Here is a 23,009-nt window from a genome sequence, read left to right on the forward strand (position 1 = left end):
CGTACATACGTATGTACGTACATACATACGCCACCCATACACCCACCATGAGTTGAAATTCTTCGATATAAATAAACCAGCTACATCTCGAAACTCAGAGGAAAACTATTTGCAATCTTTTATAAATTTTGTTGAATGGTTAAATAATATTAGTCTCAAATACTGCTGATGTTGAGGATGGAAATTTTTGTGCTAAATTATTGAAACAAAGTAAGAAAATCAGGGTTTTGGAGCTGGTTGAGAAATAACTGGTCGATAGAAGACAATGGTCCAAAATTACTTGATGCTGTCAACTTTTCGAGGTTAATTTTCTGAATGACATAGTATATTTAGGAAAACGTTTGTTCTAATAGCTCGTAGCTGTTGACATATCGTTCGATCCTATTGCTCATACTGAGAAATACCGGGGGTGCGAATTAATAAGCAAATTTCAAACATCGAATGTTATACAATAAACAATTCAATAATTTATACTGAAAACAGCTTTTTGAAATAACTGCGATATGCTGTATCAGAGATTCCATTGAACGTTGTCTCCGTCTTTTTACAGAGGTAAGATTTGTGGACAAACAACTATTCTACTTTATTTATCGTTTATCACACCTTTACTTTTAATCCGCATCTAATAACATTACTTGCAGTCTATAGGTCTGGTCTAACTTTGAGGTAAATTATAAGCCAAGTCATTTCGCGCTATTTGATCAGAAAAAACTTCCATCCTTCAAGACAAAATCTCATTCACCACTCACTGATTCAGAAACATTCAGAAAATTCTACAGAACTTTTCAAATCAGCACAATTTTTACTCTGTAGTAATGCAATAATCCCTTGTAATATTGCGAAGTTGCAATGTAGAATAAATGACATTGTCATTTTCCTTGTATGATATAGAAAGAATCTTAGCATGTTTGTATCCAACTCAATTTGCTCATTTAAAACTTCTGGGAATTTCAATAAATGTTCACTAAACTTTTTTCAAGACTGAGCTCATTCCGTCAAATTTATATGTAAATTAGTCCATGTTGCATTATTTATGCTGTCTTTATTTTTGCAAGTACTCATAAGATTCAAGTTTGCTCATAAAATATCCTAGCTATGATGTATGTAAATTCTTAGTTTCTACCATGTAAATCTGTACAAATTAGAGTGTAGACTTGGTACCTGCCAATTGTTGAATAGAAAATATGTATCTGCTTGCTAGGTGAGCTGGAAGTTAGGTAACGTGATTTGGCATCGTCAGATACAAGTATCTCTGTGTGATGTTTCCGTCAGGTCTCGGCTGCAATCTATCCTTCCCTAGCTGTCTGGGGTACCCTCAAGACAGTGAAGAATTAATTCCAAAGATGGCACGTGAACCCATCATTCTGAATGTCTATGATATGGTAAGTTCTCACTTCTGTAAATATTTTTGTATCATAATTCAACCATCATATGAATTTTTTCACAAGTATGTATCAATTTTCTTCTTCAGTATTGGATTAATGAGTACACGACCCCTATTGGCCTGGGAGTTTTTCATTCTGGTGTAGAAATATATGGGACAGGTAAATACAACACCCCTGAGTAATTGAAATTGGACAATTTAACAATATTCATAAATAATTTCACTCAAAATGCAATGCGTCTAATTCACAGAATGGGCATATGGTGGACATACTCTACCAATATCTGGTATATTTGATATCAGACCAAGAACTGCAGAAGAACTAGGCGAACAATTTAGATTTAGGTGAGAATACAACTGAGTGATGAAAGATTTTTACCAACCCTTGAAAAGAAAGGGACTTCATCTCTGACAACTTGATTTCAATCCCCCAGGCAATCCGTACAAATTGGCTACACAGACTTCACCGAAGAAGATGTGTCCAGGATTATTGCAGAGCTTGGTAAAGACTTCCGTGGAGATCGTTATCACCTTATGAACAAGAATTGCAATCATTTTAGCAGTCAATTAACACAGGTATATAATCAAACACTCTAGGAAGTTTAGAGCTATTAGAGTTAGTGAATGAATTCAACAAAATTTGAAATCATAATTCAAGGTTTCAAAGTATTTCGTTTCATTATAAATTTCAGATTCTCTGTGGTCTGGAAATTCCTGGCTGGGTAAATCGGCTAGCATATTTCAGTTCTTGTGTTCCATTTCTTCAACGTTGCTTGCCCAAGGAATGGCTGACTCCTGTAGCACTGCAGCATTCTTTGAGTCATGTCAGCCATCATGAGAGCACAACTCCTTCAGATACTTCCTTCTAACATTTGGCCAATGACGTCGACAGCGACGCGAATGTTTTAAAGTGCCGCAGAAGTCACACGTTCTAGGTAAAAGTGCCGACTGAAACAATTGAATCGTGCAGAAGAAGAAAAAAAAATATTACACCAATGTTTTCCAAAGTCTGGTAATAGTTAAGCTGTGGGGCAAATTAAAAATAAAATTTAATAGATACATTTAAACGAATCTATTTACTTGGGTTTCTTAAGCAAGAGTTAAGCGCAACAAATTTTTTACGAATATTTTAAGCATTAGCCTCTATTATCCAGACGACAATGAAATTTGGTGACTGACTGATGTTTATTATTCCACAGACTTTGAATAATTTATAATATCATCAAACAAGTCTCCGAGCCATGTCAAATGCATGAAATATATTAATTATCAAACTATTTTGCCCATCAGCCTGTCTGCCTCCGAATGTAGTTGTTGTCTATTAAATTTCGTGACGGCATGTATGAACGATGTTGGATTGAAATATTTAAATCATTTTTACTCAAATCTCACGTTCAATGAATTTTCTATAAAAAAAAAATTCGAACCCGATTCAGTTTCCTTCAATTATAAACGGAAGCAAACTGATACTCATATTTCAGAAAAATTCACGTACATCAAATGAAATGCTGTATTCACACTCTCATTCGCATAAATTTAATATAGATCATAGTTTTGCTGCATGAACAAAATTATTTAGTATTGATTAATTTATAAACTAATCAATTTCTTATCAATGATACAATAGAATGTATTCTTTAATTTAGGCACTTATTGACAGTATACTTCAACTGGTAGCTACAAAGCGGCTAAATTAGTATCAATAAAATATTACCGCCGTTTAACACATTGTATCGTGCCTCGTCATAAAATTAGAAAAATTTGGATACTAAATATATAAATAAATTCATATATATGGACATAAGATTAAACTTTTTGAAACTGTCTCAATCGTCATTTTTGATATTTTTAAATCTAGTTTTCATTACTAAAGCAAAGTTAACCATCGTAGTTTAATATCGTGTTTGCAAATATATGACACATGCTCAAGTAAATCTCTGAATAATTTCGGATGAAATAACTTACACAAAATAGCACACGGTATGCCATTGTTCAGCCATCATTATATTGTTTTCATCAAGATTTTGTATAAATCGAACTAGATATACATACATATATTGCTAATACGCACCAATAATCATGAAAATCTTGAGACTCATATGCCTGCACAAATTAAATTAAGTTATTCTTATCCCGCGAGGCAATATTTTACTGTTGTAAAATATATTACAGTGCAAGTGTAAAGACTGTACGGTTCATTTGATATTCGAAGTGTCTTCTGATTAACACGTTTGCATCAAAAGGTAAAGAATATTTGGCTAAATAACTGAATATTTCTCCTCTCATCATTCCATCGTTTCATATTGCACATTTGAATGAGGGATATGATCAAGATGATTTAAAATATTGAGATCTGGCGAAGTTAGACATTTTAATATTACAGTTAGATAAATGAATTGATTATCAATGATGTTAAATACCCCGGCATATTGGTATACCTATAATATATTTTGGAATTAAAGTAACGTTAATATCAATAACAACAACAAAAATAATAATAATAACATTAGTAATGATAACAACAATAACTCTGATATATTACGTATACCGGCTTATATGAAATATTATTAAAATTCCATTTCAATATGTACCATATAATATAGGTATACCTATATTGTAGTTAAACGATGATAATGATTGTTTCAATATTCATCTGAAACATTGACTTAGATTTCTAGAGTAATGTTACGTCCATTGATTGATATACATACATATGTTTATTCTTGGAGGATCCTTAAAATATTAAATGATAAGTTAGATGAAAGGTGATATCGTTACATGGAGTTTAGGGTCATATAATAGAATTTCCTGCTCTGTTGGAAACGGTGATGAAAAAAACAATTAATGTAACTTAACGGCAACGACATAGAATACTTTGAATTTTTAGCATAATCTTCAAGTTTTTGATCAAGTATTAACTATGAGTATTAACTCAATGTTAAAATGAAAAGAAAAGTACGATCGTTTCTGTGTAATTATGAACAGTTTACTTCTTGAGCTTACCAAGTGATACTGAATCTTGGGTTTTCCACAAACTAGGATACTGAATCTGCGCGAGTGCCACAGAATGCATGAATTAGTAGCAGTGGAAATAGCAGCGAACAGTTGAAACAAATTCTTAAATTGAGCAATCCAATTTGTCAAAACTTAAACGAAAGTCGCACCTATATTTATATCATAGGCCTAACATTAAAGATAATACCAAAAATAACAATAATAATTGTGGTATCTTTCCGATGAATTCCTTGGTTTATGTATCGATTCTAAAAACCAAGAAATATGTATAGTATATAATGGATATACATATGTATATATTATACATATAAAATGTATAAAAGTACAGAAGCATTTTGAAATATTTAGCTCTATGTTCCTGAACGATAGCACAGTAATTGAGTGCGACTCAAATTCTCGAATACAGGTATGATCGTATCGCCCTGCGTAATAATCATTGTTTCATGTGAAACCATAGAGATAAAAGAATTGCATCCTATAGCAAAGGTATCATTATGCAGGTGCTGTGATAGACATACGAGTCATTTGAACGTAGGTATGTTGCCACATGGATAATTATGTGACATTAAATTGAATATTAAGATTGATTTGTTTGCATTTTTATTCACCGATAGCCTGATTTATAGGCAGTAAATTGGATATTGGTTATATCAGATATCTGTGAGTACATACATACACATTGGACATTAAAGTTTGTTAAATAAATGTAAGTTTTGCAAATGATTTATTTGACTTTGAATTTAGCTAGAGTATCAACTTTTGATTCAGCATCCACCCCTCCTCCGTTCTATTTTTTATGTGAAGCCAAACTGATCGTGAATGAGATATAATAGAGAAATGACGGCAGGTAAGTAATGGATTTTTCTTGACGATTAAATTAACCAAATTTTGATTATTTTACACAAAGCTGTTTTTCAGCTGCATCCCATAAATTTATAATTCTAGTTTAGGAACAAAGGAAACGTGAAATGTTCATATGGTTTATCAATTTTACAACAGGGCGTTGTTATAATCAATTTAATACCATGTAGAAACCGCTCGTTCCTTGGTAATGTACAAGAAAATACATTGCTTGGCTAATAAGTAATAATCATAATCGTTATTATTTGTGAAATATTCATAGATTATTTTTAATAAATATTTTAAACAATGCAGAAATGTTATAAATATGATGATTAATAGGCGACTAAACTTGAATATATTTTATATAAATCCACAGAAAATTTAATTAAACCTATTTTAGTTCAATGTTTTCTATTACTGTCAAACAGGTATCGATCAATGCAATCGTCAGTGCATCATGTTACGTTGCGTTCAATTAAATTAATCTCGTGTAGCAAAACCTTAAATTATACTGATTACTTGCTTATCTACAACCTGCTTTGGGTATATTGATATCGAAAAAAAATCCTTGTAACAAGATACATTGATTAATAAGAGACTATAACGTTATCATGTAGGTACTAAAAGAATGGGATTAACTTTAGAAATAGTCAAGCAAATCTGTGATCGCATAATGGCGGTATCAATCAAGGAAAGGAAAAAGAATTGCTTGCTAAATATTTGTCAACGTTTGCCAGTCGATAGGATATGAGAGCAATCGAATAATATTCAAATGAAGAAGACACACCACAACTTAATAAAGAATATTTTTGACTCTAAGATTCAACGGAAAAATGACAAACTAAGAATAGAAAAATTTGGAGTGTAAAATCTCTGGGCAAGTACAGCGAAAAAGTAATCATTGTATTTTTCTTAGATTGACCTAACCGTGTAGTCTCGAGTGAAATTATAATTGAATTATGTTTATTGATATTACCTCAGTGTTAGAAATAGCAGTATTCGTATTATGTTTAGCTATTCAATGTTACATTTCTCAATCATCAACGGCCTCACTGTGTATTACCTAAATATAAGAGTGTTAAATCTAATATAATTTAGTATATATTTATTTATAATTTATATATTTATCTACTATAATAACGTTATTATACCATATGAATTTATTTGAACGCTGTATAGGGGAATAATAGCAAGCAATGCTACGCTTACTTATAATAGTCACCTTTGACTTTTCTAGCTCCCTATGCAGTTATACACAACATGATGTTGCAACTATTATTTATTTCTTTTGTTTAAACGATAAATTATGCTGTTGTTTTTAAATTTCATTTCACTTCAGATTGCGAATTCATGTAGATGAGAGTATAAAATAATATTTGAAACGAAATATAAGTATGTCGAGCTTATACATATACAATTAAAACATAACATTTGCAGAAAAACCCCTATACGCCAAGGAAGAGATTTTTTTGTTAATTATGAGGTGACAGGAGTGTGCATATCGATAAATATTTCAATTCTATTGTGAATCTAAGTTGAACTCAAACTTGAGTGAGTACGAGTATTGTAAATAATTAACCAGTTCTTTTGTCATTTACGTAGGTGACTATACTACGGCCAAAAAATTTTTCTCTGACCTAACACTTTGGACTACTGAAATTTCTTCGTACTTTCGTCATCTGGTATAGATACATAATTTTAAGACATTAATTTTCATAAAGTCAAGGACCACGATGCTTCTAGAATTGAAATATTGCACACCCCTTACTAAACTTCGAAATTTCGGCTCTGAACGCGTTGTGTTTGAACAGATAATAATCCCTTGTAGCTATGCTTGTAGCAACTGTTATTAAAGTTTCGTAAAATGGAATCTATATGGATTCGATTGTGTATGATAGATTCGGTTGCATCGCAGCCTAGAAATCAGTACGCTACTGAATAATGACTAACAATCGATAGTCCCTAATTTAAATTGACTATTATGAATCAATGCGTTTCTGCGAAAATTTTTGTATTTATCAGCCAAATTGTAATGAAACTCAGAAAGTTAATCTTGAGAAATGAAAGGATTAGTGGTACTAATAAAAACCGAGCAGTTGTAAAAGTAACTGAAAAAAGTATACACAACACTTTCATTTGCGATGAAAATCCATAAGGAAATGAAAACTGAACTGCAACTTGAATTTTTTTTTGTAAATGTATCGTATGGAAAGAGTGCACGGGAATAGAAGTCTAATCGCGCAGCTAATGTAAAACTGACAAATCAGCAATTAAACACTGATAAGTGAAATCATCTGCAATTCAGAATAATTTTGTCGGTAAAAAGTCAGATGACACTAATTTGTTCGGTATTTCAACTGATTTGCCGACAGAAAAATAATTGACAATAATTTCCAATCAGCGACTGATTCTACATATATCAACATTGGTTAACGTCGTATCCTGACCAAAATCTTTGGTATCCAGCACCAAGGAGTTGAACCAACATTTATTGATAAAAATGACGAAAATTCATTGATATCGCAACCTGCAGATTGCATTCGACTACTTACGGATCTTCTAATTTAATGTCTAGATAAGCGATGGAATGGTTGACCGTACATACAAAAGTACATTCATAAGAAGAGTAACAAATGTCGAATATTTATAAAAATGGTTGATATACCTTTGGAAAATGTTTGGCAGTAAGATTATTTTGTCTTTTTTTCAACCAAGAAATATAGGTTCATTCCTCATCTAGCACTCCTCCCTGATACTCTTAGGTCATAGTATTATTAAATGATGAAGATTCCACATTTTAGTCTAGGAAAGCCACCATACTTAATTATTATCATTTCGAGTTCTTAGTGATTATTAGAAGTAGCAAATAAATAATAAGTGTCACGTGTACGTTGCACGCTGTTATTTCATTTATATTTCAATAATGAATTTTGTTAAAGTTCTGCGTATCAATTATTGGAGATGTAGTTTTTCAAAATTTGATACAACATCTAGAATTTGAAGTAGATATCACTACGTAGTCTCAATTTATTGCTAAGTGATTTGACTGAGATTCTTGATGATTCTGAGTATAATATAATTAAAAACAAAACTAAAAACTGTTTCAATGTCGTTGAATTGATTAGATTGTTCAGTTGACAATACAAGATTAAATATATTCACGCGATTGATTTTCAATTATTGGAAAACAAATTGTTCAACACTCGAAAACATATGAAAGAAATATATGTATATATGTATATATGTATGTACAATAATTTATAGTCACGACACAAACCGTTATTTTGTACAAGCTCTGTAGCCAAAATTTTGTCATGATATTGAAATACTAATTTACACCCCCAATGAGGGTTCTCCAAAGAAAAGTTTACCAAATTCAATGCACTTTCTATTTGGAGAAATTATCAGTCAAATTCATTATTCTCAAGTGCGCTTTCCTTTATCTCTCTTCTATGAATACAGTCGATGAATTTCAAATAGGATTTAATTTGAGATATATTGATACGTAAGTCATATGCGGTACAATCATATTTTTTACCTGATCGCCAATGAAACGAAAATATTATTAAATTATGCAGCTTTTCTACCTAAGGTATTGGAATAAGATTTCCAAAATTCAGTGTTCAGGAAATTATAAGTTTTAAAATCTAGTTTGTGCCAAAAAGTAAAACTAAAATAAATATAGTACTCAGTAGTACAAAAATTCATGACCGTGATGACGGTTAATAAGAACCATCTGTCAATTCACTATACTGTAATAAATAAATGAATTATATACTCTATGATTGTTTTACAGATTATTGTTATGATTGCAAATTCAAAATAAAATTAACATATTCCAATTGTAATACTTTTTGATTGGATTAGTCTTTTACGAATCTTAGATATCGCGGGAAGGCCATCTTATGGTAGCACTAGGTTCACGACAACTTTCGAATTACAGTAGCTTAGAAATTCCAGGCAACAACCATTCGAAATTTGATTCAATAATGACACCCTACCCTCTAAAAACAGCGTATACCAATATAAAAAAAGATGATAAATAAGTTACCTTAAGATTCTACAATGCCTTGACATTAAATTATGATATAATAATACCAATGTCGCACACTGAATAAATGTATATGAATAAATTTATACTTCTTTTTCCTCATTTTCACTAATAAAATGAACTTACGTAACTTGGTTTTATCACTGCTCATTACCTCTAATCGTATAAATCAATGACTGTTATCTACTTTAGTTTATTTTAGTTAATTTTTGTAATCCATTTTAATATTACATCAATGGGTTATTGCTCCCTTGTGGGCTCTATATGTATATGAATCTCACGTTGACATATCTCACGAGATATATTTCAAATATGTATAGCATTGTTTTTTTTTTAAATCAATTACCATTAGCAATGGGTCATCTAATATTACATATTAATTGACTGCCCTTAATAATACTTTTTTCTCAATTTTCTTCACGTTGCAAAGAATTCTGTTCGAACCCTATTAATAAAATTACGACGTTGCTTATGCCACATAAACTGATCGGACAATTTTGTGGCTGCAGAATCTTGTACAACTCGTTAAGTATAGAATGAAATTGGCAATGCAAATACCCGAATTCATAACCGAACGATAACCTACCTCAATGCCCTACCTCTATGTTAAATGTATAAACATACCTGGTTACGGTCAACAACTTCGGCATATGGGTTATTCTTTCGGTGGCAGATTGAAAATTCGCTTAGGTAGATACATGCCTATGAATCGTACGACGACGATCCATGGTCATGGGCAGGGCTAGGAGGTGTTGATGGATTTGAACTATTGTTCGAGGCTATAGAATGTCGCGGACTTCCACCAGATGTGTGCTCCTAAAGAGTGAGGAAATTCAATTGAAATATTCCATGTCGACGTCGAATTAGTCAAATGCAAACAACATACCTTGTCATGCAATGATGCAATACTGCCAAGTGACAAAGGCGTATGTGATCGTAAATGTAATGATTCGGAGTCAACTTGGTCAACAGGCGTGCGTGGCAATGACGGAGGAGTTGCGGTAGGCCTGGGTGGAGCTGGACCTCTCCGAGAAGATGTAGAACCTGATATTTGGACATATAAAATTTCAATAATAAAGAACCTATGTTTTATCTTATTCAACAGTACCATTATGTGGTGAATATCCAGAATTGCGGGTCATATGTGAACTCAGACGTCGTGTGTCAGATGGCGGATGTCTTGGTGGCAACGGAGCTGGTTTGTTAGGTGCAGATATTGCAGAACCATATAACTATGAGAAGACCAATGAGTTGAAATTTTAAAACTAATTCTGGATCGTATCTAAAAAAAATACATGAATCACTGAGATGAAATTAAAAAAAAATTACCCGTTGTTGGCTCCCATGAAGATGAGTTCCTGATGGTGGTCCGGTATATTGCTGTTGATCAGCTGTTTCCAATGTTGTTGGTAAGTCTAATAGTCTTTGAATCTGTAACAACAAACGGTAGGTTGGGTACCGGCACGCGCCACATTTGATCTCATTCGTCATTTAAATTTTTGTCTCGGATTTTTTTTTGAATTCGCATCATTATATTCTACACGCAGGTTAAGAGTTTTTCATTGTCAATCTACTAATTTTTCTCATCGAAATATCTCAATTTTTCTGCTACGAAAAGTGACAAATTGGCGATAACTCGATCAATTTTATAGATAGATCAATTTAACTTGAGAATTCGGATTCCTGAGATCAATATACATAAGTATAATATAGAAAACCCAATTAGAAAATTTTTTAATTCTTGACCCCAAAATCGCAAGAATTCCAAGGGGTACCCCTTTGGGCCAAAAATAAAGTATTTTTAAAATCGATTGAATGACACTTTTCTCACGTATTTTGACCTCAGGAACACGAATCTGAAAGCTAAATTGAACTACAAATTTTTCCCATCGAGATATCTTCATTTTTCTGCTTCAAAAAGTCGATAACTTGGTCAATTTTACAGATAGATCGATTTGGCTATAAAATTCAGATTCCTGAGATCAAAATAACTGAGAATTGTAACAGCATATTGAAACTGAGTCGATATATGATTTACAGACCTGTATACCATTGCCTGGTCCCATGTGGCTAATGTGATTGAAATTAGTTGGAGCAGATATCATTTTAGAACGTCGATCGGTAGGGCGAGCTGCTCTGTTACCTTCACGAAGAGAAAATCTTCTCCGTGGTCTCGTCATCTGTCTGCCACTAGCATCTACTGTTGCTAGATTTAACAATTCCCCTGCAATTCAGAATTTTAGCAAATTAGGATTCAATTGAAAGTCAAACTAGAAAAAATGAATCGATTTTTCGGGCGAACCACTGAAGTGATTGAATCAGATACTCACGTTGATGCAAATTACTCAAATAGATCACATGTGGCATATCGTTGATGGTACAGGAGCTCAATGATCCTGATGAATTCAACGGTCGAGCTCTCTTAACGTTAAGAGTCTGCAGCCAATCTCCGGTAGTGCAGTCAAACGCATCCACATGCGTTTCACTATATACCAGTAAATAACCTTCGCAGTAGCCTATGCGAAATAATACACTCATAAGAATAAGCACAGGGTTACTCGAACCGTAGTATACTAACAAAGTTTGTGACTGGAACACTCTGTAGGATAACATCAATAGGAATATTTTTGGCAACAATACTCACTCACTGCAATGGGGACGGCAGGATACATAATTTCACGATCGCGGCTCTTTCTTCCTTGACTGTCAACATAAACAGCTAGCGTGTGAAAAACCAGTAAAAATTCTCCACGAGGAAGCTCTATGCAACGCAGCGCATCCACTGCGCTGTAGGTTAAAAAACCCAAAAGAGTGTTCTCTGGGTGGACCAGTGCTGAAATAATATTTTAATACGTGTTAGGTTTGTAACAAGGAAATGAAATATCTGCGAATTAATTCTAAGTTGGATAATGTTATGTGCTCACAAATTGGATGATGATCTCCAAGAATGCTGTAGATAGAAAATCCCGAGGGATAACCGACGCAGAGACGTCCTTCAGTTAAGACTTGGAGCGTTTGGGCATGGCAGGGTAGCATCACTTCGCGAATCCGTTTATGCCGTGTTTTTGTACGAGTGATCTCGTAAATAATCACTTGAGAAGAGTTCTGTAATATTATATGTTTAATAAACAATCAAAACATTGAAGGAGGTTGTTGAATATCCACAACCCATCGTAAAAAGAATAGTCATACCAACCTGTCTTTTAATTGCCACACATAAACAATAAGTTAGTGGATTACGGCGCATAATTCCAGTAGTCAACGTAATGCAGCCCTTTGTCTCTGCTACTTTAATCCATTCGACTTCATCGCCATCTAAAGCTCGTACAGGTACGAGTCTTACATGCCGCTGTTTCCCACTAAGAACCACAATCAACTGTTCCTCTGTCACATATTCTAAGAGATATATTTTCTTTCCCTCTCCAACTCGTGCAATTTCTGTATAACATGAAATATCTTTAAAATGAAGCAGATAGAGTATTGATAACTCTGAAAATGAATTCGCAAAACAGAAGAATCATTTACTCACCACTACGATCTAAATCTAAACAAAATAGGCCCTCCTCGGTACCAATGACTAGACGGTCAGGATCAATTATTGTACCTGACATTACATTCTTGATAAGTGCCAGTGTATTATCTAGCAGTTCCTTTACTCGAAATATCTATAATTCCGAAAAAATCAAGCGAGTTAAAGCATTAGGGATAAGATGGTCAATGTAACAGAATTTGAACGCATACCGTGGTATTTGGAAGGTTGTTGCGCTTCAAAATCCGATGAAGCTCACTCAATGCCACGACCCATTTAGTCTTTTCACTCTCCGTATCAGCCAGCATCAATGTGATGTTCCTCAGGCCTGGTGGCTCCATTAAAGATGTTGTTATCTGAATCATTTAGAGCAGCAATTATTGATATTCAACGAAATTAGGCTCGCAATAACCTGTTGATGTGCATCTCATGATACTCACTCTAAATATACATGGAATGTCTTTTTTTGTTGCATGTATCACATCAGAATCACGCACAGAGCTGACACTGAACTCCTCGTCTCGCATGTCCAACACTTGGGAGACATATACAGATGGCAAAGCATTGCGATCCGGTGAAATATCATAGAGAAATAATTTGAAGTCACAGACTACAACAAACTGTCGTACCCAGCCTTTTTTCACACCACCCATCTTTGGCACTTTAACATATCCTTCATAAGCTGTTCCAATTCCTCTGGTTGGATCAATGCCCAGCGGTCGCTTTGCTGCAATTCAATTCGAAATTGTTGATACTTTTCAATCACGGAAATTTCATCATTTTTGTTCTCATCAGTAATTAGAAACCATTAAGATACTCACTTTGGTCAGGAGGTACAGGGCAGATTGAGGGGACTTTATCGCAGCAGGACATGTGACAGGCAAAGCCACAAACTTCGCAAACAACGCCTTGCCTGGTCAAACCGACCATTAGGGATGTACAATGATTACATTTTGTTGGGGCAGAAAAAGTACGAACTAGAAACTGATGAGATTTGGGTTTTGGTTGTAAGCTGAGCTGCCCATGGGAGACGGATGATTTATTCAATAATTCGTGAGACAATGGGGACGTAGGATCCTAAAATTCAATAAATCAAAATTATGTCGTATCGCAGAGAAATAATTTGATGCATTTGGTATGATTTAGTTTTGGAATTTGAAATTGTTTTAGAAATTTTCACTGGATAGTGGTACTCACAATACTTTGTTCGGACAAATTACTCTTGCTGCTGGTAAGACTGGGCGCACGATTGTCTTCTATGTCACCTTCAACACTATCCACGCTTCCGTGGCGTGTGCTTCCTGCTGTTTCCTTTAAGAAGTGTTCCAGGTACGACATTTGGGAGGTGGGACGTTCTAAGACTGAAATTTACATTGAAAATTCTATGTCATTTTCACACGAACTAATTAAATTTGGTTCACATTTACTTTCTTATTATTTCATCAATCGAAATTATGTAAATGCATTGGACGATCATTTTATGCGTAAGCTTCATTGAACCAATGTATAATGGAATGCACACTTTATTTATACAGCTGATTTGAAGTACCTCATAAGACAGTGAAAAGTTAAATGAAATTACTCAGACTCTCTTTGAAATATTGTTCACAGAAACTTGCTGCAAAATTGGCGTGTTACTGTGTTAATAACTGGCAGTATGAGAGATCCCCCTAATCCCTCATCATTTCTCACCAGTAATTATAGTATTTCCAATGTTCAGAGAGGATTGAAATTAGAAATATCATGATCTAGCAACAAAATTTCTCACATGTCACTTACTGAGATGATTGATACAGTTCAGATTCAAAATATTTCAATCTCAATACTGTTGTACAGTATACCTTTACATTTAATAGAAATCGGAAAATTGTGGTTTGTTCAATGGATAAAAAAAACTAGTACTTTTCAATCAAAATCTAATGGTGTACAATCAGCATAGAAAAGTATTGATATTTATGCGCTTTAAATCCATAAAGCGTTAACACACACGAGCTTGTTATTATCAATATCAGAGTTTTAGAGCAAAGACCAGAATACATGTTTAGATTTTCAATTTTGAACTGAGAATGCTATTTTTGTTTCAAAAAGATGATAGGAACTACGATGAACAATCATTGGTTCTTTCGGAAAAATAGATAAGCATCTTGTGACAAGCCATAATATTAACATGTCGTCTGGAAAAGAATGAGTAAGAAACATTTCATTTGTCAGCTATTGTTGGCACAAACAGAATGCGGCCTTCACCTAAAAGTCACAGTTATTTTACGTTACAATGGGAAACAGTTACGGGAATTCGGGAAAATCCGCCGAATTCGTCATATTCCGAACAATTATTGTAAACGACATGAAACAGGACAACCACCCACAGAAAGGATTAACGATGGTTAGAAGAATTCTTGCATCCGTCCATGTTGGTGCAAATTATTGATCTTACAAAACTCAACACAAACTCTTCAATTCGCAAACAATGCAATGGCTGGTTTGATTAATAGCAATTTCAACTTTTCAGCCTATAATGTAGTGTTGCCACTACTTTTCTTGCCACATAGTTTACCAGACGAAGACATGAAGGTATCCGCGGTACGATTGACGATTGAGTTGGCGAGAGCAAATCTAGTTAATAAGCAGGACGTAGTGATGCGAGGAGCACGTAGGGCTGGCAGGGGCGACGTCAACTTGTGTGCGATGATGCGCTGGGGGTTGGTTGTAACGATGATAGATGATTTGCTTGACGGTTTGGTAGGTAGGAAGGCTGTCACAAATACAGTTTGATGATGAGCAACACGAGGCCCCATACACAGCTGGTTACGCCAATAAAGAGAGGCACTTTGTTGTCTAGAAATCAAAATTGCATTGCGTACCAGAGAATGGGTTATTACGCTCAAAAGACATCCCAGTAACAAGAAGACTATACAATTGGTGCCTGGTACAGTGATATTGCAATCTATCTAGCAAGTACAATTCCTATTTTCAATTTACTTCGAATGACTGCTTTTATTTTGCAATCACAGCTTAGTTCCCCGATATTATAGAATAAATATGAAGATTATCATTTAACTAGACCTCATGTGGCTTGTGCTGGTAGAACTGGAAATCCTGATAAATTAGTTTTGAACCATCTGCATTAACGGGTTACAACTGATATGTTAAACATGTACACTATTCACCTTAATAGACTTCTCAGTAGGTAATAATGGACAAATGCAAGTACAACTATCTGATGACACAAATCTGGTAACTACGTTTGTTGAAACTCTTGTCTAACTGCCTAATATTAATGTCAACTCTCAACTTTAAAGTACAATATAGTTACAATCTAAACCATAATTTAATTCATAATCTATTCGTGAACTAGCATAATTTTTAACAAAGACGATGTTAAATACATACATTTGAGTTAAAACTGATTCCCTGCTACGACATGCATACAGAAAATATAAAATTAGTCGTAATGGTCGTCAAATCGATTTTCCAAAATTATAAAGTTCACAGACAACAAATAAATATAGAGTATTTGATTTTCAAAGCTATATCATTGAATTAGGCCTTTAAAAAAGCAGATCATATCTTGAAAGCTTTGATTATTATTATTATTTTAAAGGCATGTAAATAGTGTGAGAGTATCGCACTACACAAAACAGATCTTCTAATTGTGTGATTGCGGGTGGTTACATAACGCAAAACAAGGATGTCAGAATTAATTATTTAAATTTCGACCTACACTGATTCACATCCATTGCGGCTGACAGTTGTTTTTTCCATGGTACCTCTTGTTCATTAACATGTTGGATTTGTGTGAAATTGAAAATGCACCGGATAATCTACGACTGAAAGCCGCCAGCATATCTCAGGGAAAACGCAGGGGACTCTGAACCATGTGCGTTTCAACGCTAGGCTAATTACTAAAAACTTGGGTGCAAAAGTCTAACATTGAGTCCATCTCAGTTCTCCCTGGTGCATGAATGCCTCTTAAATGTACATACCTGAGCCTATAATCAACGCAATTCATTAAATTATGTATCACTTATTCAATGTGCACGATTGAATATTGTTATACATTTCACACAAATTTCTTTCGAAATGTTCAGCAATTCTCCTACATGTCTAACAAATAAGTAATTAAGATAGACACTTATTGGCACCATTCGGTATTATTATCTTCTTCATCGATAGTAACATATAACAATGTCAACCGATGTAGTTACGCTCAATATTTAATAGCACATGAACAATAATAGCTGAAAGTTGTTTGAACAAACTTTACTCACAGCATAATGATACTATGAGTTTATGAAGAATTGATGCAACAAGCTCTGTGGGGTCTTGATATCTCGATATAATTTTTGAAAGTTGGTGTACTCTGTAAAAGTATTTTGCGAACCCTGAAGTTTAATTATGTATTTCACATATCATTCTTTCAGTCATCCAAAAAAAACGAGATTCATGAATTAATTTCTGGGAGAAACTTAACAAACGGCTATTTTCATTTTTCTGTGACTATAAATAAACGAAGTAAGTTACTGTAAAGTGTACGATCAACATCAGCACCACCGTATTGGAAAGACGTAACAAATAATAATAATCTGATGCAAGCGTCATATCAGATCCAGTAATTTATGAGCCAAATAGACAATCATAGAAAAAGCCAAAAAAAAAGGAAAATATTTTGGTCTACGTTCCAAAAAGCCATATGGATAAATTAAACCGTTTTATGGCAGCATAGACAGCGTGCATTGTAGCGGCTTGAATAACAACTACGTACACTAATTTTTGAGAAAAGAACCAGGTGCGCCAAAGATTTAAAGGATATTCATCTGTCCGAGATTCAATTGGATTGTACTTACAACCATCACCAGTATCCAGACGTGCTTGAAGTTCCTTTATCTGCATTTCTTTTCGCTTTGCATCATGGGACATCACTTCTAGCCGTTGCCTGAAGTCTCTCAACTCTCTGTACACAAAGCACAAGCATTAAAATATTACATGCACGGGTACAAAATGGAACTATTTTACGTATAGCCCGCAAATTTATTACTTACTTTTGTGCAGCAATAAGGTCGGAACGTGTTTTGGTAAGTTCTTCAGATATAGCTTGCTTGGCTTGGATTTCACTTTGAAGAGAACTCTGTAGATTCAACAATTCCATTTTGTCTAGTTTCTGAGATCTGCGATTTCTCCAGTTCTTATCCGTCATTGTAGAGCCACCAACCACTCCTCCAACTCCGCCGGAGTGTTTCAGGAACTCTAATTCTTCAGTCATCTTTGTTGCTAAGGCCTTTAATTTAACCAAAGTTGAACATATTTGGATATAAGATACATCGACTATAATGACTATGAATTGCTATACTTACTTGTAGGTATCCCCTAGCATCCTTCTCGTCTGAAACCCATTGAATAATCTCTGTAATTTGCGCCTCCCACTGCGCGATAGCCTCTTTTTTGTTCCTCAACTCTTCATATTCCTCTTCCAACTGCCTTCTTTCACCCTGAAGTCTACCCACGCTGTCCGTGACAGCTCCAAGATCGAGCATTAGCTTTTTATTCTCTTCGACTAGCATCATTTTTTCTCTTTCATATCTTCTACTCAATTCGTTTATCGTTTCCTCGCTATCAGTAATATTCTCTAATCTTGCCGCATCTAGTTTTTCCCTGGCAGATTGCACCTCATGTTCCAATATTTCCCTTCTGTTCTCAGCTTCATGCAACTGATCCTGAAGACTTCGAATATCTAAGGTAAATTTGCTGTGTTGTTGATTTAGATTTTCGTTGTATTGCACCTCAAGTTTTTCTACCTCTGCTTTCAGCCTATGGATCTCTTGAGTCGCGAGTGCCTGGTTTGCGCTACTATCATTTCCTACGGATCGTTGACGTATCTTTTCAGTCTCTTCCTGCATTTGTTTACAATACTCTTCACTTCGCTCTCTCAAAGTTCTCTCTTTGCTAGTCTCAGCCATTGCTTCCTCAACTCTATTTTCTAATTCCCTGCGTAACTTTTCAGCCTTTCTTATATCATGTCGCAGGCTATCAACCTTTTGCATAGCTTTTTCGAGTTCTTCCTCCTTATCTCTAACTTGTCTTGACAACTTTTGCTTTTGTTGCCTCAATTCAGATAATTTATCCGTCACCTCTGTGTACTCAGTCATTGCAAGTTTGCGCTGCGTGAGGGCATCTTTCAGTTCTTTATCCTGAAGTTTCAACTTTTCTTGAGCATCCTGCTTATCTTTAACAGCCTCTTCTTTTTCCATACGTAAGGCACGCACGAGTTTTTCAAGCTCTCTTATCTTGGTAGACTCAACATTGTCCAAGGTACACAGTTCTCTCGGTATCTCCATCGATTTCAGCTGTGTTTCGAGTTCTATTAGCGTGAAATTTAACAAAAAGTTTCATTACGAGCAAAAATTAGAAGAAACCACAAACATAGGTAATGTATCAGGCCTTACCACCATTTCTTTTAGTCAGAGTATTGATTTCATCCTGTAGTTTTCTAGTAGCATTGTTCGAGTCAGGGGATGTCGTTGGGGAAAAATGCCCAACACCAACTTGATTACGTAAATCCGCTATGGTAAGGGTTAACTGTGCATTTTCTTCCTCCAACATTTTCATACTTTTATCCTTCTGAGATATCGCAGGAAGGGATCCAAGATCTGATATTCGGCTAGATTGATTGATAAATTTCCAATGTTATGGTAAAATATCCACCCCAGTACATAGTTGCTTGAAAAACTGGCAACATACCTTCCTTGCGTGAAACTGAATCCTACAAAAGGTAAATGTAGAGCAGCAAATGCTGAGTTTGCAGCAGGAGGGACTGCGTCAGAACTGCGGACATCCGTATCATCAACATCAAAATTAGACGTATCAGTCGGAGAAGATACTTCTGGTATGTAAGGTGCTGTATTGTCCCTCAAAACTTCCCAATTTACACCTTTGAACCATGGGTGTTTCTGTTTCACATATAATAAAAAAAAATTAAACATAACTCGAAATTTTATACAAGTAAATGTAACTAGTAGACAATAAATATGATTACCTTGAAATCATCGATACCATTTTGTCCTAATCTGAATTCTGAACTGCAAATTAGTTTTCTCATTAGATCCTTTGCCTCCTCTGAGACATCATAAGCATCTTCTATAGGGAAGTCGAAACAATTCTAGGGAAAATGAAGCATATATTTCATACATTTGATTCGTTATGAGTTACGAAGTTAAAAGGACATCCTTTCTACCTTGTGGTTCATGATTTTTCCATAAGTTTCAACCAAAGATTCTGCATAGAAAGGAGTTTCTCCATACAACATTTCGTACATACAGACTCCTAATGACCACCAATCACATTCGGGGCCGTACCTCCCTTGACCATCTTCCATAGCCTATGGAATATCAAGAGAAGCAGAATTATTGTCAAATTTAGACAAAAATATGCTCATCAACTTACCCTAAGAATTTCAGGTGAAATATAATCCGGAGTACCAACAGCAACGTTGCTTTGAACGGTTCCATCTTCAAAGAGTCTCAAACACGAACCAAAATCGGCTAATCGTATGTGTCCGTTTGCGTCTAGTAAAACGTTATCTGGTTTTATATCACGATGAACATAACGCAGGTCGTGAATCGATCCAATAGCCAATACCATTTCTGCTATGTAAAACCTCGCCATATCTTCAGGTAGACGATCCTCAAATTTACTCAATAATGTAAGCAAATCACCTCCACAATAATAATCCATCACAAGGTACTGTAATCACATATAAAAAAGTGAACTTTCTAACTTGCCAGTAGACAGGGATTAACAGGTGTAAAAGTAATCCTACCAGGTTGTTATCATCTTGAAAGGCATAGTGAAGGTTGGTTATCCACCTGCGGTCACCGTATACTAATACATCACGTTCTTCTCTGAAGCAGGCTGTTTCAGCTCGTTTAAGCATCTCCCACTTATTTAATATTTTCATAGCAAACACTTTATCTGAACCCCTCATCCTGACCACACAAACTTCTCCAAATGCGCCTCGTCCAATCACTTTGACAATTTCAAAATCTTCTCTAGCTAACTGCAGGCTCCTTATACACGAAGCAACTGGCTTCACTGGAAAATGTATAACATAATATGTAATCACTGTCTTCCACCTAAAACGAGTTGTCAAATGGTTGTGGTACAATCAACACCTACCAAATTCAATGAAATCAGAAACAGTTTTTTCTCTACGTAAAGAGGAGTTACAACATTCATCATAGAGGACGAGTAAAACATCGATGAGAGTTTCAATAGAAAAAGTATGACCGGTACGTCCTCCTTGAACCGGACCACCAACAAATAGTGCTTCCAGCTGACGAAGTCTACCACCCACCCCTAAGTAATATATATGGATATTACATTAATAAGCTGAATAATCAAACATAAATTTGTCATAATGTTCATCAATTGCATTACCATTGATAGCAAGACCTTTAGGCATCATTTCTGAGGGATAGTGGTGCTGTGGCAGGTCTGACATGGCCGCTTTCTTCTGCGGCAGTTCCTTACCACGTTCGTTTGATGGTACTTCCGTCATTGCTGAAGCCAGATGTAAACACTATGCTGCACCATCGCATTACTGTGATATAGGCGTACTATTGAAAAAATAGAAATTATGAAACAGAAGTGATAATAAATTGTGAAATACCAACACAAACTATCATAGAATTGGTAGTGGCTTCATAAAACCATGAAAGGTGTGACAATCTTTAATGATTTGCCCAGACTATTACAGATTATAGTATAATTTATTTGTGAAAATAATTAAATAATTAGGTGTCGTAATTAAAAACTAACGAACTAATGAATAGATGATGGGGAAAGGGTAGTTGTGTGCCTAATATTTTGGTATACATGCCAGTCATCTGTTATACAGCTTTCATTCAGAATCAGCTGAAGGCTTGAAATTGTTAAGAAATTACGTAACACTTAGAAGATAAAAAATAAAATTAGTCGATAATACATGGTATCCATCGTCCTCTACCTACGCGTTTGAACCGGGCTTAGGTGTTTAGGTTAGTTATGAATAACTAGGCAAGATAAAATTTTGCATATGAATTAGTTATGAACCGAACGTATATCAATGGGGTAGGGCAGGTCGGTCATTTTCGTACATGTATAAGCCAAGGAGCGGAAGAAAAACTTTTCACTTCCTGGATAAAATGATATCTATAATTCAAACAAAATACGTAAGTAGCAATGCTAAAATGCTCGTAAAAATAAACCGAGTCACATATCAACCCGTAATATTTTGTTATAACCTTATTAAACTCTTCTCTTCTGTCGATCATCGCGCTGTTCTACTCTGACGTAGAAAAAAGGAAGAGGTGATGGAAAAAAGGAATAACACAAGTTATGGAGAAACAGAATGAGGAACAAATTATACATATATGTATAAGTGAAATTTGTAATAAAGTTGACAAAGCTGGGTCGATGGTTTTGAAGTATTCGTAACGTTTTTATTCACCTGCCGCACGGCAGCTCTCTTGACTTTGAATGTCGTTCAATTGTTTATTACATACACCTTTCATTTAATTATCACGAAACATTACTTTCTTTGCCCACCTCCACCTCTAACTTTTAAACTTCCCTATTCTTATTCTTGCCTTCTCCAAGCCTTACCCCCTGCCTAGATCGCACCGTATTCCCCCGTATTCCCGTATTCCCGATCCCAATCCAGTGCTCCCGTAACTCGGACACTTTTTGGTGCACTACCCATACACAAAAAATATGGCAGCTCACTCCTCGCTAAGTCATTGACTAACAAATTTACCACAGACACTTCGTCCTGCGATGGATTATTGATACATCTACACAGCTTTTACCTTACTGAGAGCTTATGAGCAACGGTCGAATCCGATTTAATTTTCTCCCTTGGTCTTGTTATTTTAGATACTCCCCCTCTCACTACTCTGGAATAGATTGACAGATTTGCTTTATTTTTTCTCCGTAGATAATTCAATTTTTTCCACCTATTTTAACCTAATCAACATTTCTATTTGCAACATCTCGAGCATAAAAGTGTCTAGCCATGTGTGGAATGTCGAGATGGCATTTAAATATAATCTACGCCACCTAGTAGTCCTACTTGCAAACGATTGTATATTTTTTCGATCAAGGATCGAATGCAAGGGATAACTTTTGGCAGAGCTTTTGGGATAACTTTTTGGATA

General features: G+C 34.9%; 2 protein-coding genes and 1 long non-coding RNA gene across 7 annotated transcripts; 2 read left to right on the plus strand and 1 right to left on the minus strand.

The window, feature by feature from the left end:
- The first annotated feature begins 95 nt into the window (after nucleotides 1-95).
- LOC105683157 (deubiquitinase DESI2) lies at nucleotides 96-5,122 on the plus strand. The gene is made up of 6 exons (XM_020850766.2): nucleotides 96-552; nucleotides 1,202-1,382; nucleotides 1,472-1,544; nucleotides 1,636-1,729; nucleotides 1,819-1,960; nucleotides 2,077-5,122. The coding sequence occupies exons 2-6, from the start codon at nucleotides 1,260-1,262 to the stop codon at nucleotides 2,251-2,253; spliced, it is 609 nt and encodes a 202-aa protein (XP_020706425.1). The 5' UTR covers nucleotides 96-552; nucleotides 1,202-1,259; the 3' UTR covers nucleotides 2,254-5,122.
- LOC105683147 (serine/threonine-protein kinase Genghis Khan) lies at nucleotides 2,086-22,757 on the minus strand. 5 transcript variants are annotated; one of them, XM_020850762.2, is made up of 28 exons: nucleotides 22,304-22,447; nucleotides 21,253-21,431; nucleotides 20,992-21,171; nucleotides 20,636-20,907; nucleotides 20,260-20,559; nucleotides 20,051-20,194; nucleotides 19,853-19,975; nucleotides 19,558-19,766; nucleotides 19,263-19,477; nucleotides 18,174-19,177; nucleotides 17,862-18,097; nucleotides 17,667-17,773; nucleotides 15,377-15,574; nucleotides 14,020-14,183; nucleotides 13,644-13,899; nucleotides 13,263-13,549; nucleotides 13,035-13,178; nucleotides 12,823-12,958; nucleotides 12,490-12,731; nucleotides 12,218-12,398; nucleotides 11,938-12,126; nucleotides 11,624-11,809; nucleotides 11,336-11,517; nucleotides 10,623-10,724; nucleotides 10,402-10,525; nucleotides 10,180-10,337; nucleotides 9,918-10,109; nucleotides 2,086-2,332 (listed from the first exon to the last, which is right to left on the minus strand). In XM_020850762.2, the coding sequence occupies exons 2-27, from the start codon at nucleotides 21,371-21,373 to the stop codon at nucleotides 9,996-9,998; spliced, it is 5,574 nt and encodes a 1,857-aa protein (XP_020706421.2). In that variant the 5' UTR covers nucleotides 21,374-21,431; nucleotides 22,304-22,447; the 3' UTR covers nucleotides 2,086-2,332; nucleotides 9,918-9,995. The 5 variants fall into 5 exon arrangements, with proteins under 5 accessions (XP_020706421.2, XP_048513620.1, XP_012250950.2 ...); XM_012395527.3 differs by lacking the exons at nucleotides 15,377-15,574; nucleotides 22,304-22,447 and adding an exon at nucleotides 22,459-22,757 and having other exon boundaries at nucleotides 2,088-2,332; XM_048657662.1 differs by lacking the exon at nucleotides 15,377-15,574 and having other exon boundaries at nucleotides 2,088-2,332; nucleotides 22,304-22,446.
- Nucleotides 21,439-22,283, plus strand: LOC125501500. Its single transcript, XR_007279093.1, has 2 exons — nucleotides 21,439-22,025; nucleotides 22,151-22,283. It is a non-coding gene; the product is annotated as an uncharacterized LOC125501500 (long non-coding RNA).
- Nucleotides 22,758-23,009: the final 252 nt, after the last annotated feature.

Source organism: Athalia rosae, chromosome 6, assembly GCF_917208135.1.
Source record: "Athalia rosae chromosome 6, iyAthRosa1.1, whole genome shotgun sequence".
In the NCBI taxonomy this organism is placed as follows: Eukaryota; Metazoa; Arthropoda; class Insecta; order Hymenoptera; family Athaliidae; genus Athalia; species Athalia rosae.